The following is a 21800-nucleotide window of genomic DNA, read 5'->3' as shown; positions in this document are numbered from 1 at the left end:
ATGTTGTAGTTTGGCTACTTGTTGCAGGGGTTTTCAACCTTTGTGAGATCACAGGCCAGTAAATTTATTTCTTACAAGTTGATGCCCTGATCCCAACAATTTCACTCATAAATACATTTCTGATCTTTAAAGTTTATATGGAAAATAATATGCAACCTTAATTAGTATTAATATATCAAGTATGGAATAGCCTAATCATACTTCAATTATGTATAGACTTGCTGTCAAATATAAAATTAGATTTAAATTAGTCGTCAACCCCTGGGTGTAAGGGACATTTTGTGGCCCGACGATTGAATAAAAATCTATTAAAGAAATCTGGATTGGACCTACAGTTTGAAATGAGATCCGAAGCACTCTGCCTCGACTGAGGATTGAACCTCAGACTTCTTATTACAAGGCAACAGTATAACTTTATTCCACTCCAGAGGGTGTCATTCATGATTATAAAAAGAACCTTCTATCAAAAAGCTGGCCTTTTTCCATCAACAGTACTTGCAATTTGTTCTCTGTGATTTACAGGCTAAATGAAATCTTAATCTCTGATGAAGTAGCTAACAATTTTGATAAATATAGAGAACATTCAGACCGAAGCAACACATGACAGCGGGGGGTGTCACATTGAAGTGACAAGTGACATGGACCCCTTCAGTCTGTAAGCAGGCATCCACCATGCATGCACAAACAAGACCGAGGCGACAAGATGCGTGCCAATGAAGGAACTTTCTGACTGAAGTCACATATGACAAACATCACAGACTTCTTCAGTATAAATGAAAGTATTCACCATGCATGCAAGAACAGACTTCAGTTCAAAAGGTTGAATGGATTACTGAGGGTCTGCTTCCAAGTAACACATGTCACTTGTTGCTTCGGTCCGAAAGTTCCGTGAGAAAATGGTACAGGCCAAGTGACAAGCAACACTTGCAGCTAATGTTGCTTCGGTTCGAAAGGTTTCATTTACTTCTAAAGGTTGGTTTCCAAGAGCAACGTGTCGCTTCGTCTCAAAGCTCTGTTAAATAGGATATATACACAAATTCACGTAATACGTATACTCCTGCATATCTGTTGTGAACAGTAACATCGAATATTTTGATATTAACATTTGTTTCATATTTTATGACATTAACATTAAAATTGAGACACAAACATGTAAAAGCTTGTTTTACGTCCATTTCATGGTCAGATGTGCTCATCAGTTTTAACCCTAGCTTCATTGTGCCGTACAAGAAACTTACATACCAGGGGAGGACTCACAGGCCCACACTTTTTTATCACTAAAAATCAATAAACCATTTTATTATTGAATCACTGCTTCCTTTGCTGATTATATATGTGCAGTTATTTATTAATTATACTAATTACAAAAATTATTATAATTAACAAAAAATAATAAATTAATGCACGAGTGTCTTACATATATACAGGGTGGCTCAATAAGTCCCTTAACACCCCCGGTGCAATCCCCCTGCAGGGTGCAACGTGGAAATGGTGACGACCAATCGTTGCCAGGCCAAGGGAGAACCACATTGATGTCACCCACGTGGTCGGGGTCATCCTGATGTCCGCCATCTTGAAATCAACGTGAAAATTTTAAATGGGAAGGGGGTCGTGTGATACACCAATGTGGGCTAGAATTTCAACAGGAAACCAACCATGACATTTGTGTGCACCTAACTTTAATTGTTGCAGAGATAACGGTACCATAACATGCTCAATATGGCATCCCTGTTGTGCAACACACAAAGTGTAAACGTCTCTCCCATGACCTTACCACATTCTGCAGAACCTCAGGAGAGATTGCAGCACAGGCATCCATTATGCATGTGCGCAAAAGGGCCACATCTCTGATTTTCGTAGCATACACCATGGCTTTCAGATGTACCTAGAGGTAAAAGTCCAATGGTGTTAGGTTGGGTGAGCATGCTGGCCATTCCACAGCCCCTTGGAACCAATCCAGTGGAGGGAACTGTTGATCCAGGTACTTACAGCCCATCATCCCATAGTGTGGTGGGGCACCATCTTGCTGGAACCATTCAGGATAGCTCCCATCCATCCATCTTCGGACAGCAAGGATTGTAAGATCTCATCCCGTAGCAGAAGCAAGTAGCCCTCTGCATTTAAGTTGCCCTCAATGAAAAATGGACCAACAAGTCGGGAACCCAAAATACCACACCATTCGCTTCCCAGCTCCCGTGACCTTTCTGGTATCTGTCCAACAATCCAGGCATCTATGATGCTGAATGTGAGTGCAAGGCTCATTACATCGTCAGATCCATCAGGCCCATCAGTGAGAGAATTCAGCAGCACCTATCAAATGCAAAAACTGCCCAACCCACCACCGGACTTGCCAAGCATATCAAATTCCACAACCATAAAATTGACAAAGTACATGTCAAATACAAAGCACACACTCTCAGACACACAAAAATCGAAGAAACACACGCCATCATGGACTACAACCATGATCTGAACATAGATAGTGGTCAGGCACACCAAGCCTGGCTTCCGTTACTGCAGCAATTAACACCGATGAACAACAGACGACATATACGCAGACATACAGGTGACAGCAGCACACCTAGTGCCGATTTAGGAAAAAAACAACAGAAATGTGTCAAGCAACAACACAACGAATTCCAACGAGGATGGTGGCAGTGGCTACCGAAATCAATAGAAAATAATGTAAAACAGCTTCGTGGAAAACGTGAGTACCTTAATTATCTATTACCGCGTCTCTCATTAGTATGAATGTGGATTATTGGGTGGCCAGTACCGCAGATTTTGCTTATTCACCTCCCCCAACACATCAAAATTGGCCTAATCACTGAACAGAATCTTGCTACCGAGGGCTGGGTCATGTTGCAGTTGTCCTAGGGTCCACTCACAAAACTCCAAACCTCTCCTGAGGTTCTGCAGAATGTGGTAAGATCATGGGAGAGACGTTTAACCGTGTGTGTTGCGCAACAGGGACGTCATATTGAGCATGTGTTATAACTTTTGTGGTAATGTTATCTCTGCAACAATTAAAGTTATGTGCAAACAAATGTCACAGTTGGTTTCCTGGTGAAATTCTAGCCCACATTGATGTTTTGCATGATCCCCCTTCCCATTTAAAATTTTCATGTTGGTTACAAGATGGAGGACATCAAGATGGCCGTCGACCGCGTGGGTGGCATCAATGTGGTTCCTTCCCCCTTGGCCTGGCAACGATTAGTCGTCACCATTTTCACATTGCATGCTACAGTGGCCTTGCACCGGGGATGTCAAGGGACTTATTGAGCCACCCTGTATTTTACCATTCACTAAAACTCACAAAATCCATAATATTTTTTTTATTAATGCTTTTTAGTTTGCTGAAGTGCGGTTGTTTATTAAATATAATAATTACAATAATTACCATCATTACCAACCAACTGTACACTGTCACCGGCATGAGTGACTCGAATGAGACACATTCAAAAATGGCACCTGATATGCCTACCAAATGCATTTTGTCTCCTAATTACATTACATGTATGTTTTTATGAACAATAGTAATAAATAAATATTGGGAACATCCTAGGAAACAAAGTAATTTATTTTCAAACAGTTGAAAAATCTTAAAAACAGAGGTGGTGGACCTGCAAGCCCACCCCACTCCCTCAGTAAGATAGGGTTAAAATTGTATCTGAACCACTATTCAATATGTGTCCACAGGGATTAGCCAATATCTGTCTCTTGGCTGCTACATCATGTAAATTTCTTTTAGCTAGTTGTAAAATATGTCACTACAAACCTGTAAACTCATAACAGTAACTTCAAGTGAAATAGGTTAGCTGAAATTGGTAAAAAAAAATTAAAAAAATAAAAATGTTTTTTTTTTTAAAAAAAAGAAGCTGGCATTTTATCGGGCAAAAACTATCCATTCAAAAAAGCCAGATTTTTTTGCAACTCTGCATTAAAGTGTATTATAAAATACAGTAAACCAAACCACAGAGGATAAAAACTTACGAAACCAAAATAGGTGGAACTATCGAATGTGTTTAGTATTCAAAGCAAAGTTTAATGCAAAGTATACATGTTTTTATACACATTGATCAATGGTTATGTTTGATGACATACCTTCTTGCAGTATGAATTTCTTCCCAACCTTTGGTTCATCAGCATTCTTGAATGGATTCAAAGTAGTCAGAGATATAACTTGTCCCTAGAAAAAAAAAAAGTTTATTATTAAAATTAAATTGATTTTAATTCTGCTAATCATGAACAGAAACACATGATAAAAATAGTATGAGTCAAGTAATCTTTAGGGACACGTACATTTTGTTTTTGATGGAAACAAAATGTGACAGTTGCCAGCTCAGTGATCGAGCACCTTTTGTTCTTGCCACCGAAGTTCCTGGGTTCAAATCCCAGCATGTGTATGGGTGTTCTACGAGGGCTGCTGTAAAAGTTTCTGCAATCAATATGAAAAAAGACATGTGAAATTCTGGGAATGGTTTTATTGTTTTTCAAAGTATTCACCCATAAGATCGATACACTTTTGCATACGCTCAAACAAATTTTGAAGGCATTTTTCCCACTCTGAAGCTGATACCTCAGAAACCGCTGTTGGGAATGTGTCAACAGCTGCTTCAGGCAAAACAAATCCCTCACCACGCATCTTATTTTTCATGTGTGGGAAAAAGAAGTCATTAGGTGATAAATCAGGTGAGTACAGACAATGAGTCATTAATTCGACATTTTTACTGGACAAAAAATCAACAGTTTGGTGAACTGAGTGGGAACTGGCGTAGTCGTGGTGAAGAATAATGCGATGATTTGGGTTTGTTTTAGGCAATTCATTGATGACCTCTGACAAAGAAATTGTTGTATACCACTCAGCATTTACAGTCCTTCGATCTTCTTAAGCTATTGTTGCCACATGTCCGGTATAACCGAAGAAACAAGCAATCATTTGCTTGGCAGCATTCCTCGAACGAACAACTTTTGTTGGTTTCGGCTCACTTTGAAACACCCAAACAGTGGATTGCTGTTTAGTTTCGGGTTTGTATGAATAATTCCAAGTTTCGTCCCCTGTAACGATGTAGTACACCAAATTTGACTTGCCTCAGTTGAATTTTTTGAGGATTTCTTTACACCAATTTACACGAGCCTGTTTTTGAGCTTTGGTCAAGTTGTGTGGGATCCAACGGCTTGAAAGTTTCCATACGTTCAGATGACCATGCAAAATCGTATGTATTGCTTTCATGTCAATGTTCAAGGATGCCTGAATCTCACGGTATGTCACATGCTGATCTCTCTCAATCATTTCACACACAGCATCAACACTACTGGCAACAACAGACGTGGATGGACGACCTTCACGAAATTCATCACTGAGAAATGTGTGACCATGCTGGAATTCGGAAAACCAATTGTACACAGTCCTATTGGATGGTGCTTCATCCCCAAAAGCCAAATGAAGTCGCTCGATGGATTGTTTCGGTGCTCAACTACATTTGAAATCATAAAAAAGCATTGCCCGAAAGTGTTCACGAGAAATTTCCATTTCTCACACAAAACTACTACTTCAAACTGCTGTGAAAAATAAAAAAAATAGGTTTAAACAAACAATCAAAGTTAAACATAGTGAAGGCCTATTCTTCCGATTTTTATAATAGCGGAACACTAGCACCACTGTTGGTGGTACTTTGCAGAAACTTTTCCAGCAGACCTCGTATGCAAATGGCCCTTCATCAATTTAATCATATCATTACTGCATACAATATGAAGAATGTTATTATGAAATTATTTGGTGCCTCAGAAAACAATTAAAAACTTTTCCGTTCACTTTAAATATACAAAAATGGCATGAATGTACATATAGAGTATGTGGAAGTAGACCCCCACACATTCTCTGCAGGAGATGGAATCTATAACGACACCAAACATTGGGGTGTGTGCTGAAATGAAAATTGCCATGCCAATTTTTGTACATCAAAATTATGAGAAATCAATGTAGTTTTTATTCTTTAAAAAATACCAATACACTGAGGTAGCAATATAGAAAATAACTTTTCAAAACAGTCTGTCAAGTAGAGTACTGCATGGGACCATTCCCGCTCGCTCGTACTAGTTCGTCTCTCCCATACTCAAGTGTAAACAATCAAATATCATTTTAATGCAACAACAATTGTAGACACATATGTAAAATATTGGTAGTTTCAGCCCACAATCATCTATTTCATTTTCATATTTCTCTACATTTTAACATGGAGATAAGGGCTATGTTCCCTTAAGTTTCAACTTTACTGCACCTTTCTCTTCACGATTCATATTTGAGGTACACTGCCACAAATTGCGGTTATATGTGTACTACTGGGCTTCGAGTGTATACTGCCTGTTCAAGCATTATTCACTCGAGCAAAGCAACTCTCAATTCCGTATGATATGTAGCCAACTATTTGGCACTCGAGTGAAAACCTTTCCCTGCAGCTCTCAACTGCCAAGCAACCAGTGCTGGACCAAACACTTTACACGTAATGGCCCAGTAATAAAACCATTTTTCTCATGACACACAGCGGTAGTTTCAGTGCATTTTTCATTTCCTTAATACACCTAAGCAAATTCTAATGTATTCAATATCACTGCTACCAGAAATGAAAAGTATTGATTCAAATTCAATCATGCAACACTTTCTCTTTCTCTGGAGTCTGCTTATCTCAGAAGTTTCGAAAGAATACCATGATTGCACTATGTTATGTTTTCATTTTAATTGGTACAGACCAGTGGCGGTGAGTGGGCGGGGGGCAGTTGCCTCCACACTATGCTAAATCTTATCTACAGAGCGAAATATACAGTCTTTGCTCCCCTTGTAGTACCCCTTCTCACCTTAAGTACATGGCAGCACCTGTCCATATCCAGGATGACACTAAATGAATGGCTGCTCATATAGAGGTACTATATAGAAGTTATAACCTTCTGCCCACAAAATTATGTTGTTAAGATTGTGTTACGTCATGCAACAAGCTGATTGGCTGGCATGCTTGGAGCCACTAGGAGGAAGTGAGCATGCTTTGTCTTGAGGCAAACGTAATGGTGAAAAGAGCAGTCTAGCTAAGCTCTGACTAACAAAGTGTATGGTGTAAGTGTGCTGATACAATGGGGAATTTGCGCAGATTGGAGTTCCTTTAAATTCTATACTTTATTTGGTCATTTATTTGTTCTATTTTTTTGCTTATCCTAACTTATTAATTTTATATTAGTTTAGGTATTGAGGAACCCTTTTTGATAATTCTCGGCCATATGACTGCACTCACTATTCACACATTGCCCATAATAATTTATCAATTTAATATACTGGGAATTTAATTGTATGATGAATGATTTATAAAGAACAGGTTTTTACAAGAAAAATGGAAATGGAGTATAGAAAAATATTTGGATCGAATGCAGAATACATAGAATGTCTCAAATTTCGTTAATATTGGGTATACTAACTAATTTTGGCCTTCTAATCACGAATCCCTTCTTAAAATGTGAGGGTCACGTGTAGAAATCGTGGAAAAAACCAATATAAGTGGAAACGTTTACTTTTTTAGAGCTGCATCGCATTGTTATACGAACAAAAGTTTAACTAAGCCTGCCTAACCTAACCTGAAATGCTTTGTGCTGTTATCCGTGAATGGTTTGTAGGGGCTACCCATGCATAATGTACAATTTCTACATGCGACTCCCGCATTTTAACAACAGATTTGTGATTAGAAGGCCAAAATTAGTTAGTATACCCAATATTAACGAAATTGAGACATTCTCTGTATTCTTCATTCTTACCAAATATTTACTTGCTTGTTAATTTCTATGAAAATATAATTTCACTGTTAAAATAAAATGAAAATATCAACTTTCCTAATTTTGAATTTGAAAGTAACTTCCTAGAATAATGGAAATCTTAGATATGGGCCGGCCACTTTTTACAGATAAATTATAAAGTGAAAAATGGTTCTCCAGACAACATACAGTAAGTCATCTCTTGATAGTATGTCTTAATAGATATTAAGTATAAATCGAACCATGCAAAAAATGCTGCATACCATAAATAGTTTGGAATTAAACAATCAGAACTAAGGCCCACTTTAGATGAAAGCTTTTTCCTTAACATTTCTGCTACAATGAAATTCTAATCTACTACTATGATCTAATCTTATAGCACTTTGATGATATAGCATATTTCATTGAGAGAATCAGTCCTAATTTCTTTAGCATTTCGTATAGCATAACCAATGAAAAGCGAGTTCTAGGTCATGAGTTCAGATGTGGCGAAGTAAGATGTAAATGTATCACCTCACATTTTTATAAAGTTTCCTACAAAAAAAAAAGTGTTAGGTACAAATCAATGGCACTGCTTAAATACAAAGTTTATAGCATATACAGTACACCTATGGAAGAATAAATTAGTTGTTTCAATTGTAAACACCAGTCATAGGCTCATGGACAGAAACATATTGTCAATTAAATAACCATTTATTCTTTTTAAATTACCTTTAAATTTATTAGTTATTAAATGAAGACTCTGTAACTCATGCCTTCTTGTGCCTTTTCATTATAAAACGTCTTCTGCACAATTCACATCACAATTGCAAATAACAACCAGAATGTTACGTGAAATGCTCCCATGTAAAGTACTGGAAGTCCAAAATTTGAAGGCAATCAGTGGGAAAATATGTTTTATAACTTGCTTTGGTCTATTTCAAGGTAATGTTTTTGTTACAGCTGGTAATGTATTGTACATCATGTAAACTACGGATACCACATGTACAAAATAAATGTAAGCATGTGCTGCTTCACAATCTTCTATGCTCATGTGCAGGCCATACTTTGAGATAAAAAAAATTGTTTATTTGTATTTCCAGGTTCTGAAACAAATTTGATGTTACATAAGACATGGAATATAAATATCATTTTTTTCAAAATACACTTCTTGGGGGGTACAGCCCATCAGAATTGCCATGTCTCTCTTTGTCAGATAAAAAGCTATGTATAAAAACAGCATTTGATGCTCATCTTTCTAGTCAGAAAAACAATGATGTAGGGTGGAGGCACTAGTTATGGCCATCTTAAGGAAAATGTACAATAGTATACAACTTTTAACATGATTAATAATTTAACTGATGGCTTGCAAAAATTATGATCACTGGTACAGAGTCGGTATATTATTACTAAGCATTAACAAATACAAACTAGTCAGAAAAAGTTTAAAAAATATTAACCAAACGTGACACTATTCTTCAGTTATGGCCACTTAAATTAACTTATAGCCACCCATTATCCCCACTTATGGCCACGTGGCTATGAACAAATAATGAAGTAATACAGCCAAAACACAATATGTTAAAGGTAAATAACATAGTTTTCAATGGATGAACATAGTGTAAATGTAGTTGAACAACATAAATTAACATTTCCAGACTTCTCAGGTCACTCCGTAGTAAACAAAACTGAGCGAATTTACAATACCAGAAGTTTCTTCAATTTGTTTGAAATTCGGCATACTCACTAATTTTGGCCTCCTAATCACGAATCTGAAGTTAAAATTTGGCGCTCACGTGTAGAAATTTCAAAATAAGCGAAATTGAGTGATTCGCGATCGGCACAATTGCTCATTATTTACCGGAAAATTTTCTGTTTCAAATACTTAAACGATATATACACCCCTGATATTGCTACGACCCCAAATTTTAACTATGCTTGCCTAACCTAACCTTACCGTGAATGATTCTTGGGGCTATCCGTCAATGGTGTGCACCCTTGCATGGTCTTACGACCTCAAATTTTAACTATGTTTGCCTAACCTAACCTAACCGGAATGGAAGTGGGGCTATCCGTCAATGATTTTCCGGTAATTGCGAGAAGGAACCGATAAGAAATCTTATTTTCGTAGCACTTTCACAGCCAACGTTGCTCATCAAAGATGCCATTTTCGTATCCTGCAATTTTACGATCCATGCACTGTTGCTAAACTTACCGCTTATGAAATCAGTTTGCATTCCACATCCTCTTCTACATCTGATTGTCACTTTCACTTCCGTTGTTTTCGTTCTTGATGCATTTCTCTGTGGGATCATTTTGGGCAAAACACTGAAATCCATAAGTTTCTTAATTAGCCCATGGCCATCCTCCTCCACACTGCACCTAACAATCTGTCCATCATTCACAACTTTTTTACTGCTCCCTTCCGCCATTCTGACACGATCCATGCTCTCCAAGTATGAAATCAACACTTTGGCAATGCTGTAGACACAGTAACTGATAACGAACATCAATTGCCCATATCAACAAATATGGTTGCCGTACTTCTATACGGAGAATGATTGCAAGAATTAAAGCTGTTTTCTTGCAATTTCTACATGTGAGCGCCAAATTTTAACTGCACATTCGTGATTAGGAGGCCAAAAGTACTAAGTATACCGAATTTCAAACAAATCGGAGATACTTCCGGTATTGTAAATATATCCCGCCAAAACAACAAAATGTCAGTTCCAAAAATAAAAGTAAGGAGAAAAAAGTTTTCACACATTAGATAGTAGCTTCATATCACAATGAAATTATATGTCTAATGCAAGTTCACTGGCAATAATGTTCTACAGAAAATTACTTTGTTTCCAGTGTGTTAACAGGACCAGGAAATTTTGTTATCAAGTGTCGTCCCTCTTGTATTAGGATAGGCTCCGGCAGTTTTCCCATAATGTCATTCATATTTATTGTTGAAATATCATTTTCTATATAATCAAAGCAATCATTTTCTGCAGTGGCCATAATCAAAGAATCTTTACAAACCTGCATCTAGTAATGGCCATGTGGTCTACACATACTATTTTGTGGTTATGGTATGACTGCAGATGACTGGACCCCTCTCAGATATTCTTCATATTTGGCATACTTACTAATTGAGACCTGCTAATGACGAATCTGAAGTTAAAATTTGTCGGAAACGTCTAGAAATTGCAAAATAATTGCGAATCATTCATGCTTGCCCCACGAACCATTGACGTGTGGTTAGGTTAGGCAAACAGTTAAAATTTCGTGTCGTGATAGTACGAGGATCTAGAAATTGCAAAATAATTGCGAACCAAAACGCTAGCCCCACAAACCATTGGCGCTAGCCCCACGAACCATTGACGTGTGGTTAGGTTAGGCAAACATAGTTAAAATTTGGTGTCGTGGTAGTATCAGGAATACATATATTTGCTTGTGAAACAAAAAAAATCGCGAAAATCAATGGTTTCCATTCCGAAAACTAACGCCTTATTTTCGCTTATTTTGCAATTTCTACACGTTTCCGACAACTTTTAACTTCAGATTCGTGATTAGGAGGCCTCAATTAGTGAGTATGCCAAATATGAAGAAAATCGGAGAGGGGTCCGGTCATCTTCAGTCGTTCCGTGGTGATTTTTATCTCAGGATATAAATACTGCAATTCTAACATTTAAACTTACCTCTGAGCAAATTATATGTTTCTGATATATATAATAACTGTCGAAAACATTATTGTAGCTCTCTCTTTTCTTACGAAAATGCATAAGAAATTCTACTGTAACAAGCAGCTTCTTCCTTACAACAAGCTTACTTCCTACAGGAAGTACAAAGAGAAAACATGGATATCCAATTGGAAAGCTTATTTTACACTGATTTATGTAAGCTGTTTTCTGATTGGCTTTAGATCACCTAGGTAGCTACCAATTAAATATGAACAGCAAAGTGGCCATAAGTGGGGGTAGTGGCCAAAACTAATGCCTCCCCCCTATCATATAAAAGTCAACTTACGACTATAAAAATTCCATCTGTTCTGTTTGAACGTAGGGCATCCTTCAAACACTGATGATGCCCATGTGACTTTAAAGTATTTAGAAACGACTTTACACTTGGCTTCTCAATGCTCAAATCTACAACATATCCATCATTTCTTGTCATAATTAATTTCTTAGAACAATCCTGAAAGAAAAATAAACTTAAATGAGCAAACTGGAGCAACATTGTCATAAATGGATAACAAAGTTAGGTAACAGTTCGTTATATCGGAGAGACATTTCTTCATTTTTACAGAAGAAACTACTTACGGAAATGAGTTTCTCCAAGCTTTCCAACGTTCATCTTGGTATTTTCTTTCATCGTGGAATATATCTGACCTGGAAATCATGTATGTTACAAGATGCACAATTGCCATTTCTTATGCCATTGCTTTCGCTACGTAAGCCCATGTCAGTGTTTCCAATCCCTTTTTCTTCTTTTTTTACTATGCTTGACAAACCTAACCTTATCAGAAATGGTTCATGGGGCTAAACGTCAGCTACCGTGCATAATGGTTCATGGGGCTATCCGTGAATGGTTCGTGGGGCTGTCCGTTACCCGTGTATAATTTAAAATTTTCACACGTGACAAACACGATAGTAGGTATTTTTTGGTGAAGAAGGTTGGAAACACTGCATAACCACAACGTGAGTCAAAATGTGCACGCCATATTGTGTGGGTATCATTATAGTATAGGTGAGACGGATTTCTTCAAATTTACAAGAGAAAGTACTTACGGAAATCCATTTCGGTAAATGTTTACTATCCTTCAGACACCAATAACTTCTGAGTTTCGTCAATTTTTGACATTTGTACTTACCTATCTGCTTTGCGGATCATTTTTTAACGTGTATTCACGTTTTTCTTTATCAATTTTTTTTTAAAAAAAAGTGTTTTTGTAACTGAAGAACGTACGTTTCCACAAATGGTTTGTGGGGCTGTGTCAATGGTGTGTGGGGCTATGCGAGAATGGTGTGTGGGGCTACGCATATTTTTTTCGAAACCAATTTTTAACTATTGGAACCTATTGTGACCCTACCTAACCTTACCGGAAATGGTTCGTGGGGCTATGCGTCAATGGTTGAATTTCCGCTATGAAACATTCCCACATCACACAAAACTCCTTCCAGATGTTAGACAATACTACAGGAACTTATTACAGTAAGTAGTTTCTTCTGTAGAAATGAAGAAATCTGTCCGAAGGATAGTAAACTAGTACCTCATTTTCTGTAGCGTTGTGGAAGATATTGAACGTAGTTTTGATCCATTTTAATGCGAATAGGCTACATGTTGTTTTCTGCGAAAATCTCTGTCCAACACGCTGTCTGTGCTGCCGCCATTTGCTTTCTGCACGAGAGCATAATGCTCTGTGTGTTAAGATGACGTAACCCCATAGTCAGTGTTTCAAACTAGCTGTGTTTTCACTACAACATGACGTGGCGCGTATGTTTAATTATTTTTTTTAACTATGCTTGCCTAACCTAACTTTACGGAACATGGTTTTTGGGGTTAACATAAATGGTTTTTGGGGCTAACGTGAATGGTTTGTGGGGCTAATGTCAATGGTTCGTGGGGCTAGCGTCAATGGTTCGCAATTTCTAGACGTGACCGACAAATTTTACTTCAGATTCGTGATTAGGAGGCCTCAATTAGTGAGTATGTCACATATGAAGAAAATCGGAGAGGTGTCCGGTCATCTCAAGTCATACCTACCAAAAGGATAATGGCACCTTGAACTATGTTACACAATACACAATTGGTAAGTACGAACCATGCGAAACACAAAATATCAGATTTTAATGTGTCTCCGATATAACGAACTGTTACCCTAAGTTAATAAAAGGAAAATGACTTTCTTATTGAACTGAGCTGAATTTTGAACTACTTCTAAAACCTTTAATAATAATTCGCAAACATGATCAGACACGACGTACGAAAAATAGATTCAGGGTAAGAAATCAATTTGTCCGATACGAGAAATTTACCGGCTGATTTTTCAACGTAAAAGCCGTAAATTATTAAACTTTACATCCTCCATGCTTTTGTAACATCTGAACCAAAATGAGCCGTGCAATTACTCAAAAAATTGACTGCATATTTATACAACACACGCTCACTTTACATAAAATAAGAAAAATAAAAAGAACCAAATTCTGAAATAAACATCCCTTCTTTTACCTCTTATTAATTTTCATACATAATTCTACAAATCAATACATTCAAAAATCACAATTTGACGCGGGCTGGAGTATCCTTGCTTTCATGCTGCTTATTTTAGTTTCCTTGTTCCTTCTTCTTCTTCTGTTAATTATTTGGCCTCTTGCCTTGTTTTGGCGATCTTCTGGCCAGTTTATTTGTTTTGTACTTTCGTTAATCCTTGTAGTATTTTGTTTGAGTTTCTATCTAATTGGGATGATATTTGGATTCTACTAAGGAATATAGGGATTCTACTTCTTCAATCTTGCGAGATACGCCGCGAAGACTTCCTTATTCCTTGTTTGTGTTTCGTCGTGTTCCACGCTCCTAGTTTGGTTGGCGCTTACCGCTGAGTTGTAGGCAGACTCCGCAATTGGGTTTGGGTAGGGATATGCGGGATCCCGAAAAGTCGGGACGGGGATCGGGAAAAAAAAATTCCCCGTCCCGATCCCGACTTCGGGAAATGACTTCCCGACTTTTCGGGATCCCGAGCAGTCGGGAAATACCGAATGATCGTTTTAAAAAGTCGTTAATTCTCGACGTTTCCTGCATTATAAATGTCTGGAACAGTGACGACGCCACAGGGGCCAGGAGGTTGCGAGCGCCCCCCAGTCAGACACTTCGCCCCCTAACTGAAGTTAATAAAATATCGAATAATAAGAGAGCTCATTTCTGAGAGTATGACGAATTTCACCTTTTCAAGTGGTGAATTCTGCATATCATTTTTCCTGCTTCTAATACCAACATGACTAACAAATATTAGTATATATATATATGTGTGTGTGTGCATAGGCGCCGACTCCATGCCCCCCCCCCCCCCAATGTTTACGAAGTGGGGGCAGAGCCCCCAAATAATTTTGCATTAGGGGATCTAATGTATTATTTTGCTTCTCTTGTAATGTTTACTCTGAATTGTGCCAAATGAACTTAACTTTAAATACACATTTGAAATGTTCTAGAACATCAACTTTGGGGGGCTATGACCAGAGACAGCAAAACACATGACTTATTACTATATACTAAGTATGTAATTATGAGTATTGTTATATTTTTTACTAAAAAAAAGTTTTAAAAGACGATGTGCATGAACTAGGGTAGTGCATGGGACGTTCGGGCTACAAATGGCTCTCACATGACATTCAGAACGAGATCATTGATATATTAGGGAGATCTGTTTTGCGCTCCGTGGTAGCAGATATTAAAAGTAGGGAATATTTTGCTATTATGGTTGACGAAACTTGTGACATATCCATCCATGGACAATTAATATTCTGCATTCGAACTGTGAATAAAAATTTTGATATTTCTAAAGAATTCATGGGCTTTTATGAGATTCCGAACACTGAGGCCAAAACTTAAAAAAGGGAGAGAGTGAGTCATTCATTAATTTATTTCAGTGATCAGAGCCCCCCCCCCTTCCCCAATAATTTTGACAAGTCGGCGCCCCTGTGTGTGTGTGTGACTTTCGTTTAAGATTCGAGCGCCGACCTGGGCATAGGCGATTTCTCATTCATTTATTATGTCCTGTAATCGTCCGATTAACCTAACTTTTAACGAGTTTTAAGAACTGGAAAAAAGCGTTGAATGTAGATTGTTTTAAAACATCACGGACATTCTGAGAACCACAAAACACAAAACATCATCTCTATTAGGGGAAATGATTATAATCGTGGGTCGTTAGTGACAATGCTGATTAGTAAGAGACATTCAAAGGTGATTCAAGATTTGGTTGGTTGATTTGGTGTTTTAAGTCCACTTTATGCACAATAAGGCTAATCTGAACTAGACCTACGATTTAAAGTATCCCCAACGGGTATCGAACCCGGGACCAAAGTTGATCCAAGAAATCGGACACTACATGTCAGTTGTTGTGGATGCATCGCGGGTTCTTACTATTCAGGGACTTGATTTTCGAGATGATGAGTCTGAGACAAACCTTAACAAAGGGAATTTCTTCGATACTTTTTAAGTTAATTTCAAAATGAGTATGTATATATATATATATATATATATATATAAAACCTTAAAATGCAAATTACACTCAAAATTCGATTTAAAACAACTTAATCTGCGTAATATCCACACTTAGTATCAGCAAAATAAGCCAGGAAGTGGATCAGGTGAAAGTATTCGCACTGATGTCAGATGAAACAAAAGACATTGCGAGACAGGAACATGACAGATATTTGTATCGCGGGCAGGTAAAAGAACGCTTTTTTAGGAAATGTCACTCTTCAATCATTAGATTCAGGTTCGCTATTTCTCGTACATATAAAAATCGAAGAACTTCTTCCCAAGAAATCCATAGGTGCCTGTAATTGTGTTGCACAAACATGCTTTGGAGTGGTAAAGTGAGGGTCAGAATATTTATTGAATTATGAGATAACTGTAACCTTTTTAAGATTTTTATTTCTGTGATAACATTTCCCTGAAAGGTGAAAAACAGATTTTGCCCAAAACTCTTCAGCGTTACGAAGATGGAACAAAAGTACTCCACTTAATGGATTTCTTCGAAATCCTAGGAAAGTATAAATTGACATTTCACAAGGTTCACACTCTAGTTGTATTCTCTGCAACAATTCCAGTTCCCAATGCAGCGTGTGAAAGAACCTTTTCCTGTTTGAAACCTTTGAAAAGCTTTGCTCGAAACAGGAGGCTGGATACTGGCTGCCTCATTTGGCTGTCCTTGGTATTGAGAAGAAATGTCAAGTCCTGGACGTACCGATGGTAGGCAATATGTTCTCCAAAGCACATACATCAGAATTCTCCTATAGGAGAATTGCATTTCACTAAGTGTCTTTCTTTGTTTCTAATACTTAAAAAGGTTAATATCTTCCAACGTCATGTTTATTTTGCAAGAAAATTAAACTCTTCGAAACATTTTTTTCGGCATTTATATTATTATCTTATAACTTGAATATTTATATCAGTAGTTTCATCTCAAGAAAGACGATTAATTATAAAATTATAACTGTCTTCCAATACTGAAATAGGCCACTAGAAACAGCGTAACTTGCGACAGTTCCCACGAACAAAAAGAAGAATTACTGCTATTACACTGATGAACAAATTCAAACTTTTTTTTGCTCCTTTGAACGAAAATAGGTGATTATTTATAATTCGACCCCGCTGAATCCAAATCTGAAAAGAAATGCTGTATCACCTATCGTTTTCCCTGGATTTTCATATTTTGTTTTTAATAAAAATGTAATTCCCTTTGTAATAATACATCGAAATTTGAAATTATTTTTGTTTGTTTGCTCATGAAATAAGATTTAAATATTGAAGTGAATAACTATGAAATATTTAAAAAAAAATATATATAGGACCGATTTTTACTGTTCAATGAAGAAATTTCATGCAAAAGAAGGAAAAAACAACACATTTTTACTCACATTTTCAAAATTTCTTTCTTGAACTCTGCCTTTTGTAACTGCCACCAGAAACCTCTTCCTTGAGGTTCCAACAGTAGTCTGCTAACATGTTCTGTACCGATTTTCCTGCATATCGTTTCTCCATGACAGAAATATCCTGGTGAAATCTCTCGCCGCATTCGTCACTAACCGCGCCCAAGTTAGAGGGGGAAAAGTCCAAATGCGAATGTAAAAAGTGAATTTTCAAGAACATATTGCACCCCATGCGCTGATAACACTTCAACAAGTTCTTAACAAGTCCCTTGTAGTTGTCAGATTTCACATTTCCAAGAAAATTACAGCATACTTGTCTGAAAGCTAACCATGCGCATTTCTCTTTTTCTGTTAGCAATTCCACAAAGTTGTCATCAGGAATGATCTCACGGATTTGCGGGCCAATAAATATGCCTTCTTTTAACTACTTACATGGACGTCCGCAGGATTTTTTTCAAGGAGGGGCAAGGAAGGTATTTTTTTCCAGGGGGGAAAACGAAGGCAAATTTTCTCCAAAAATAGTGTTGTTCACTAAAAAAACATTGCTTAAATTTGAATGTATGGTGTTTATGCAATAATTAACACATATTATTGTGGCTAAATTGAAATTATATGTGTGAAACACATATTTTTTGGTTGACTTTCATATTCCAGGGGGGGGGGGCACGGCCCCCTTGCCCCCCTTCCGGACGCCCATGACTTCTTACTATCATTGAGTTTAGGAAATGTTTTTCTCAAGTACCCTAAACCCTCACTGTGTTTATCCAAAGCCTTAACAAAATATTTCATCAACCCTAACTTTATATGCAGCGGTGGTAACAAAATCTTGTCTTTCTCAAGTAAAGGATGATTCCTAACCATCTTCTCTCCAGGAATAAGTTTTTTTCGTATGGGCCAATCCACAATGTTGTAATGTTTATCTTTTGCCTGGCTGTCCCATTCGCAAAGAAAGCAACAAAATATTGTAAACCCAGACTGCATGCCTAACAGTATACCAATCATTTTGAGGTCTCTGCATATCTGCCAACCATATTTTTTCATAATTTATCACTTTTAATATTGTATCCATATTTTCATATGTTTCCTTCATGGTGGAAGAATAGGCAAGGGGTAATGATGAGTATATATTCCCATTATGCAACAATACTACTGTTAAACTATTCTTAGATTAATCTAAAAATAGTCTCCACTCGTTTGGGTTGCTACTCCTTCCAAGTTCTTGCAGAAGGCCTTCTACATCATTGCAGTAAGTTAACTCATTACTAACAGAAAAAAAAAATGTGTCAGTGATTGTTGGCGTTTCCGATATATTTGGATCAGGAAAATTTGGATCGGTGTTTGAATATGAGGGTCCATTTTCGTCATCTGGAGAAGCACTACTTGGTTCTGTTTCATCCACTGTCCATTCTTTAGGAGGCTTAGGAATTGGTATAAAATCATGACTCATAGGTTTCTAGGCTGAAGGAACATCAGGATAAAATATAGAATGTTTTGATTTTGAACTATATCCCACTATGTTTGTTAAACAGAAGTAACAATCCGTAGTATGATCTTTCTGTTCTGTCCATAATACAGGGTTACCGAAGGGCATTGATTTGTGAGTGCCATTAAGCCAACCACGTAAAGTTCGCGAACAATTACAACAAATTACCTGGTGCCCAGCTTTCTCCCTCCTCTACTTTACTTCCAAAATACAACTCATATGCTTTTTTCACTATAGGAGTGATAGTATTTCTCTGTGACTTCGGAGTAAATTCCCCGCAAACATAACAAAACAAGTTCGGGTTATTTACAAATTTGCGTGACGTTAAGAACTCATTAATTGAGTGATAATATATTTCTTTTAAAAATATAATTATGAATGCTCTGATCGTTTTGTTAAAATACAACTTACACTTCACTTCACTATACACAACATAACATTCACAATTTCACGAACATACACAAACATAAAATACGGCTACTGGCGAAGTTATCGGAAAGGAAGTTAAGACTCGACTAACCCACAAAAGAACAAATTTTAACAGAGAAACAGTAAATTACTCTACTGACAGATGTTTCCTCCAGGAAATATTAAGTGCCAGTCATAAACACACAAGGTCGCTAAAAGGTTCTTATCCATTTGCTAGGAACCAAACGATAAGCCAGATGCGGAGCAGGGTGCGGAGACCTGAAACCATAAAACTATAAAATGTGGGTGTTCCGGAAAAAAACTTAGGTGATACAGGAAAACGGATGCGATATTCGTTATCAGCACATCTGAATACATAAAGATCACTTAGTTTTATTTAAAGGAGTATTTCATTGTTTATCAGTGTTATTAAAGCGAATCATATGGAGATAAACTCGTAATCAAGAAGTAAATTTAGGCAGTAAACGTCCTCTCGGAATAAAAGACAAGCACAAAACACCATACATGAATGTAATAATAATAATAATCATAATAATAATAATAATTATTATTATAAGCATTATTTTATATTTATTAACATATCAAAATCCGTAGAAAACCAATACATCAATCCATTCACCATAAGATTCACATCACCATAAAAAAAATATTGAGATCACCAAAATAGTCATATCATCAAAAAAAAATCGTAGCACCAAACACCGTTGAGAAAAAAAATAAAAAAATAAAACACGTAGAGAAAAAAAATATTTAAAACTGTAGGTCAAAGCCTCTTGTATACTCACAGAGTACGAGCACCAATAACTAAGTCTGGAGGCATATATAAAAAATAATCGTATAGGTGTGACACTTAACTAGTTTTGAAGTAAACATGACAACACGAGAACAGCTGGGGGAAAAAAAAAATGTCAGCACACAGTGAACGAACGCCGCATATCACACGTGGTTTTGTTGACTGTTTGCGGAGTTCAAAGTACACACTGAATAACACACACGCGGTCGGGCGGGGCATTGAGGTAATGTTACCATGGGAACGCCGTGGACTGCACGCTGCTATTGGCGGAGTGTATTCAGTAGCAGACGATAAACACAAATCGAAAACACAGCACGTGAAAATGTTATTCCACTAAAATATGGGTCAGTACCAATGGTCACAACCCTGGCGCTGTATACTACATATTTGTTTACTAAATATGTGTGCCTGACGTTAATCGATGGAGGCTGAACACTGGAACTCACTTTCAGCCGATGAAAAAACTCATGCCACGTGATGGCAGGTAAACAATGTCAACACTCACTGAGTGGGAGGGGCTCTTTGCCGATGTAGGTCGCCGTGACGTCATGGAATGGCAGTCTGGAACTCAAGCTTATGATGTCGCTGCGGTGCTAGAGACGTCCTGAGTACACCGATCCTGAGCTGGATCGCGGCCGGGATGATGGAAAAACAGCCAAGCGATCCTGACAGAAGTGGGTCCTTTGGTGCTGGAAGTCTGTTCTCTTCGATGAGCCAAAATCTCTCGCTCGGAAGCACAGGCAGGAGGTCGTCATGATGAGTGATCCGGCAGGAATCGTGGCGATGAGAATGAAACAAGCGCAAAAAGGGAAAAATGTAAAAGGTAGTGGAGCAGAGTTATAATAAATGATGGCGGGTGATAAAGTCGACAGAAAAAGGACTTTCAGATGACACTAGAGAATAATGTTTTGGAGGAGGGGAGGGAATATCTGATCGTAGTGACGGCGAAGGGGCGTTGTTGCTTATATGACGCAGAGTTTTTAAGGGGACCTGTTTATGAGTGACAGGTTTATATGAGGAAAGTTCGCGGGGGGGGGGCAACGGGGGGGGAATAGGTGGAAAAACCGGACTAGCCGGAATAGGGGCCGGGGGCGGCGGTGGCTTCACTTGAGGTGCCGGAAGTCGACGTCCTTTCGGAAGAGTGGTGGTACATTGAGTTGGAATATTTATTTGTTTCGTACCAGAGGTGAAAGGAGTCGGGAGTGGTGTGGGAATGACTGTTGTCTCCGGGGCATGTGAAAGTGATTGTAAAGCAATCGGGGCACTGATGGAAGGTTTCTTTAATCGTTTTTGGGGTGTTGTGACACGTGATTTGGGGGAACAACAGCAAGATATAATTAATAATACCAATAAAATAAGTATGCCGAGAAGAGCTATCACGATGGATGTGATAATAGCATAATGAGCGGGAGACATCTTGTGGTAGAAGTCTGAAATGAGGAAAGAAAGGGGAGTTCAGCGATAATAGAACGAACTAAGTGATTACGAGACATTTCCGTCTGTAATATGTGTAAATGTCGTATATAAAAATAATTGCAAGAATTTTACGTGTATTGTGGGCAAAGGATTAAGCGCCTTCGATTCGCTGCTAACCAAAAAAAAAAAGTTTGAAAAATAAGTGAAAAAGAATAAGTAATATGTTTATAGAAAGTTCATGGAAAAGAGAGTAGGTTTTAATTTC

The 21800-nt window shown here is 37.6% G+C and overlaps 1 protein-coding gene across 2 annotated transcripts in view; it reads right to left on the bottom strand.

Moving 5' to 3' along the window:
- Positions 1 to 14106, bottom strand: part of LOC145988896 (uncharacterized) — a 121007-nt gene extending 106901 nt beyond the window's left edge. For both annotated transcript variants that reach the window (XM_083124183.1, XM_083124184.1), the window contains exons 1-3: positions 13990 to 14106; positions 11788 to 11955; positions 4105 to 4189 (exon numbers count right to left, since the gene is read on the bottom strand). In XM_083124183.1, coding sequence (XP_082980309.1) covers positions 4105 to 4189; positions 11788 to 11934 — 232 coding nt within the window. In that variant the 5' untranslated portion in view covers positions 11935 to 11955; positions 13990 to 14106. The remainder of the gene's footprint in view (positions 1 to 4104; positions 4190 to 11787; positions 11956 to 13989) is intronic.
- Positions 14107 to 21800: the final 7694 nt, after the last annotated feature.

Source organism: Lepisma saccharinum, chromosome 6, assembly GCF_977018435.1.
Source record: "Lepisma saccharinum chromosome 6, izLepSacc3.1, whole genome shotgun sequence".
In the NCBI taxonomy this organism is placed as follows: Eukaryota; Metazoa; Arthropoda; class Insecta; order Zygentoma; family Lepismatidae; genus Lepisma; species Lepisma saccharinum.
This window is presented reverse-complemented; position numbering and strand designations above follow the sequence as displayed.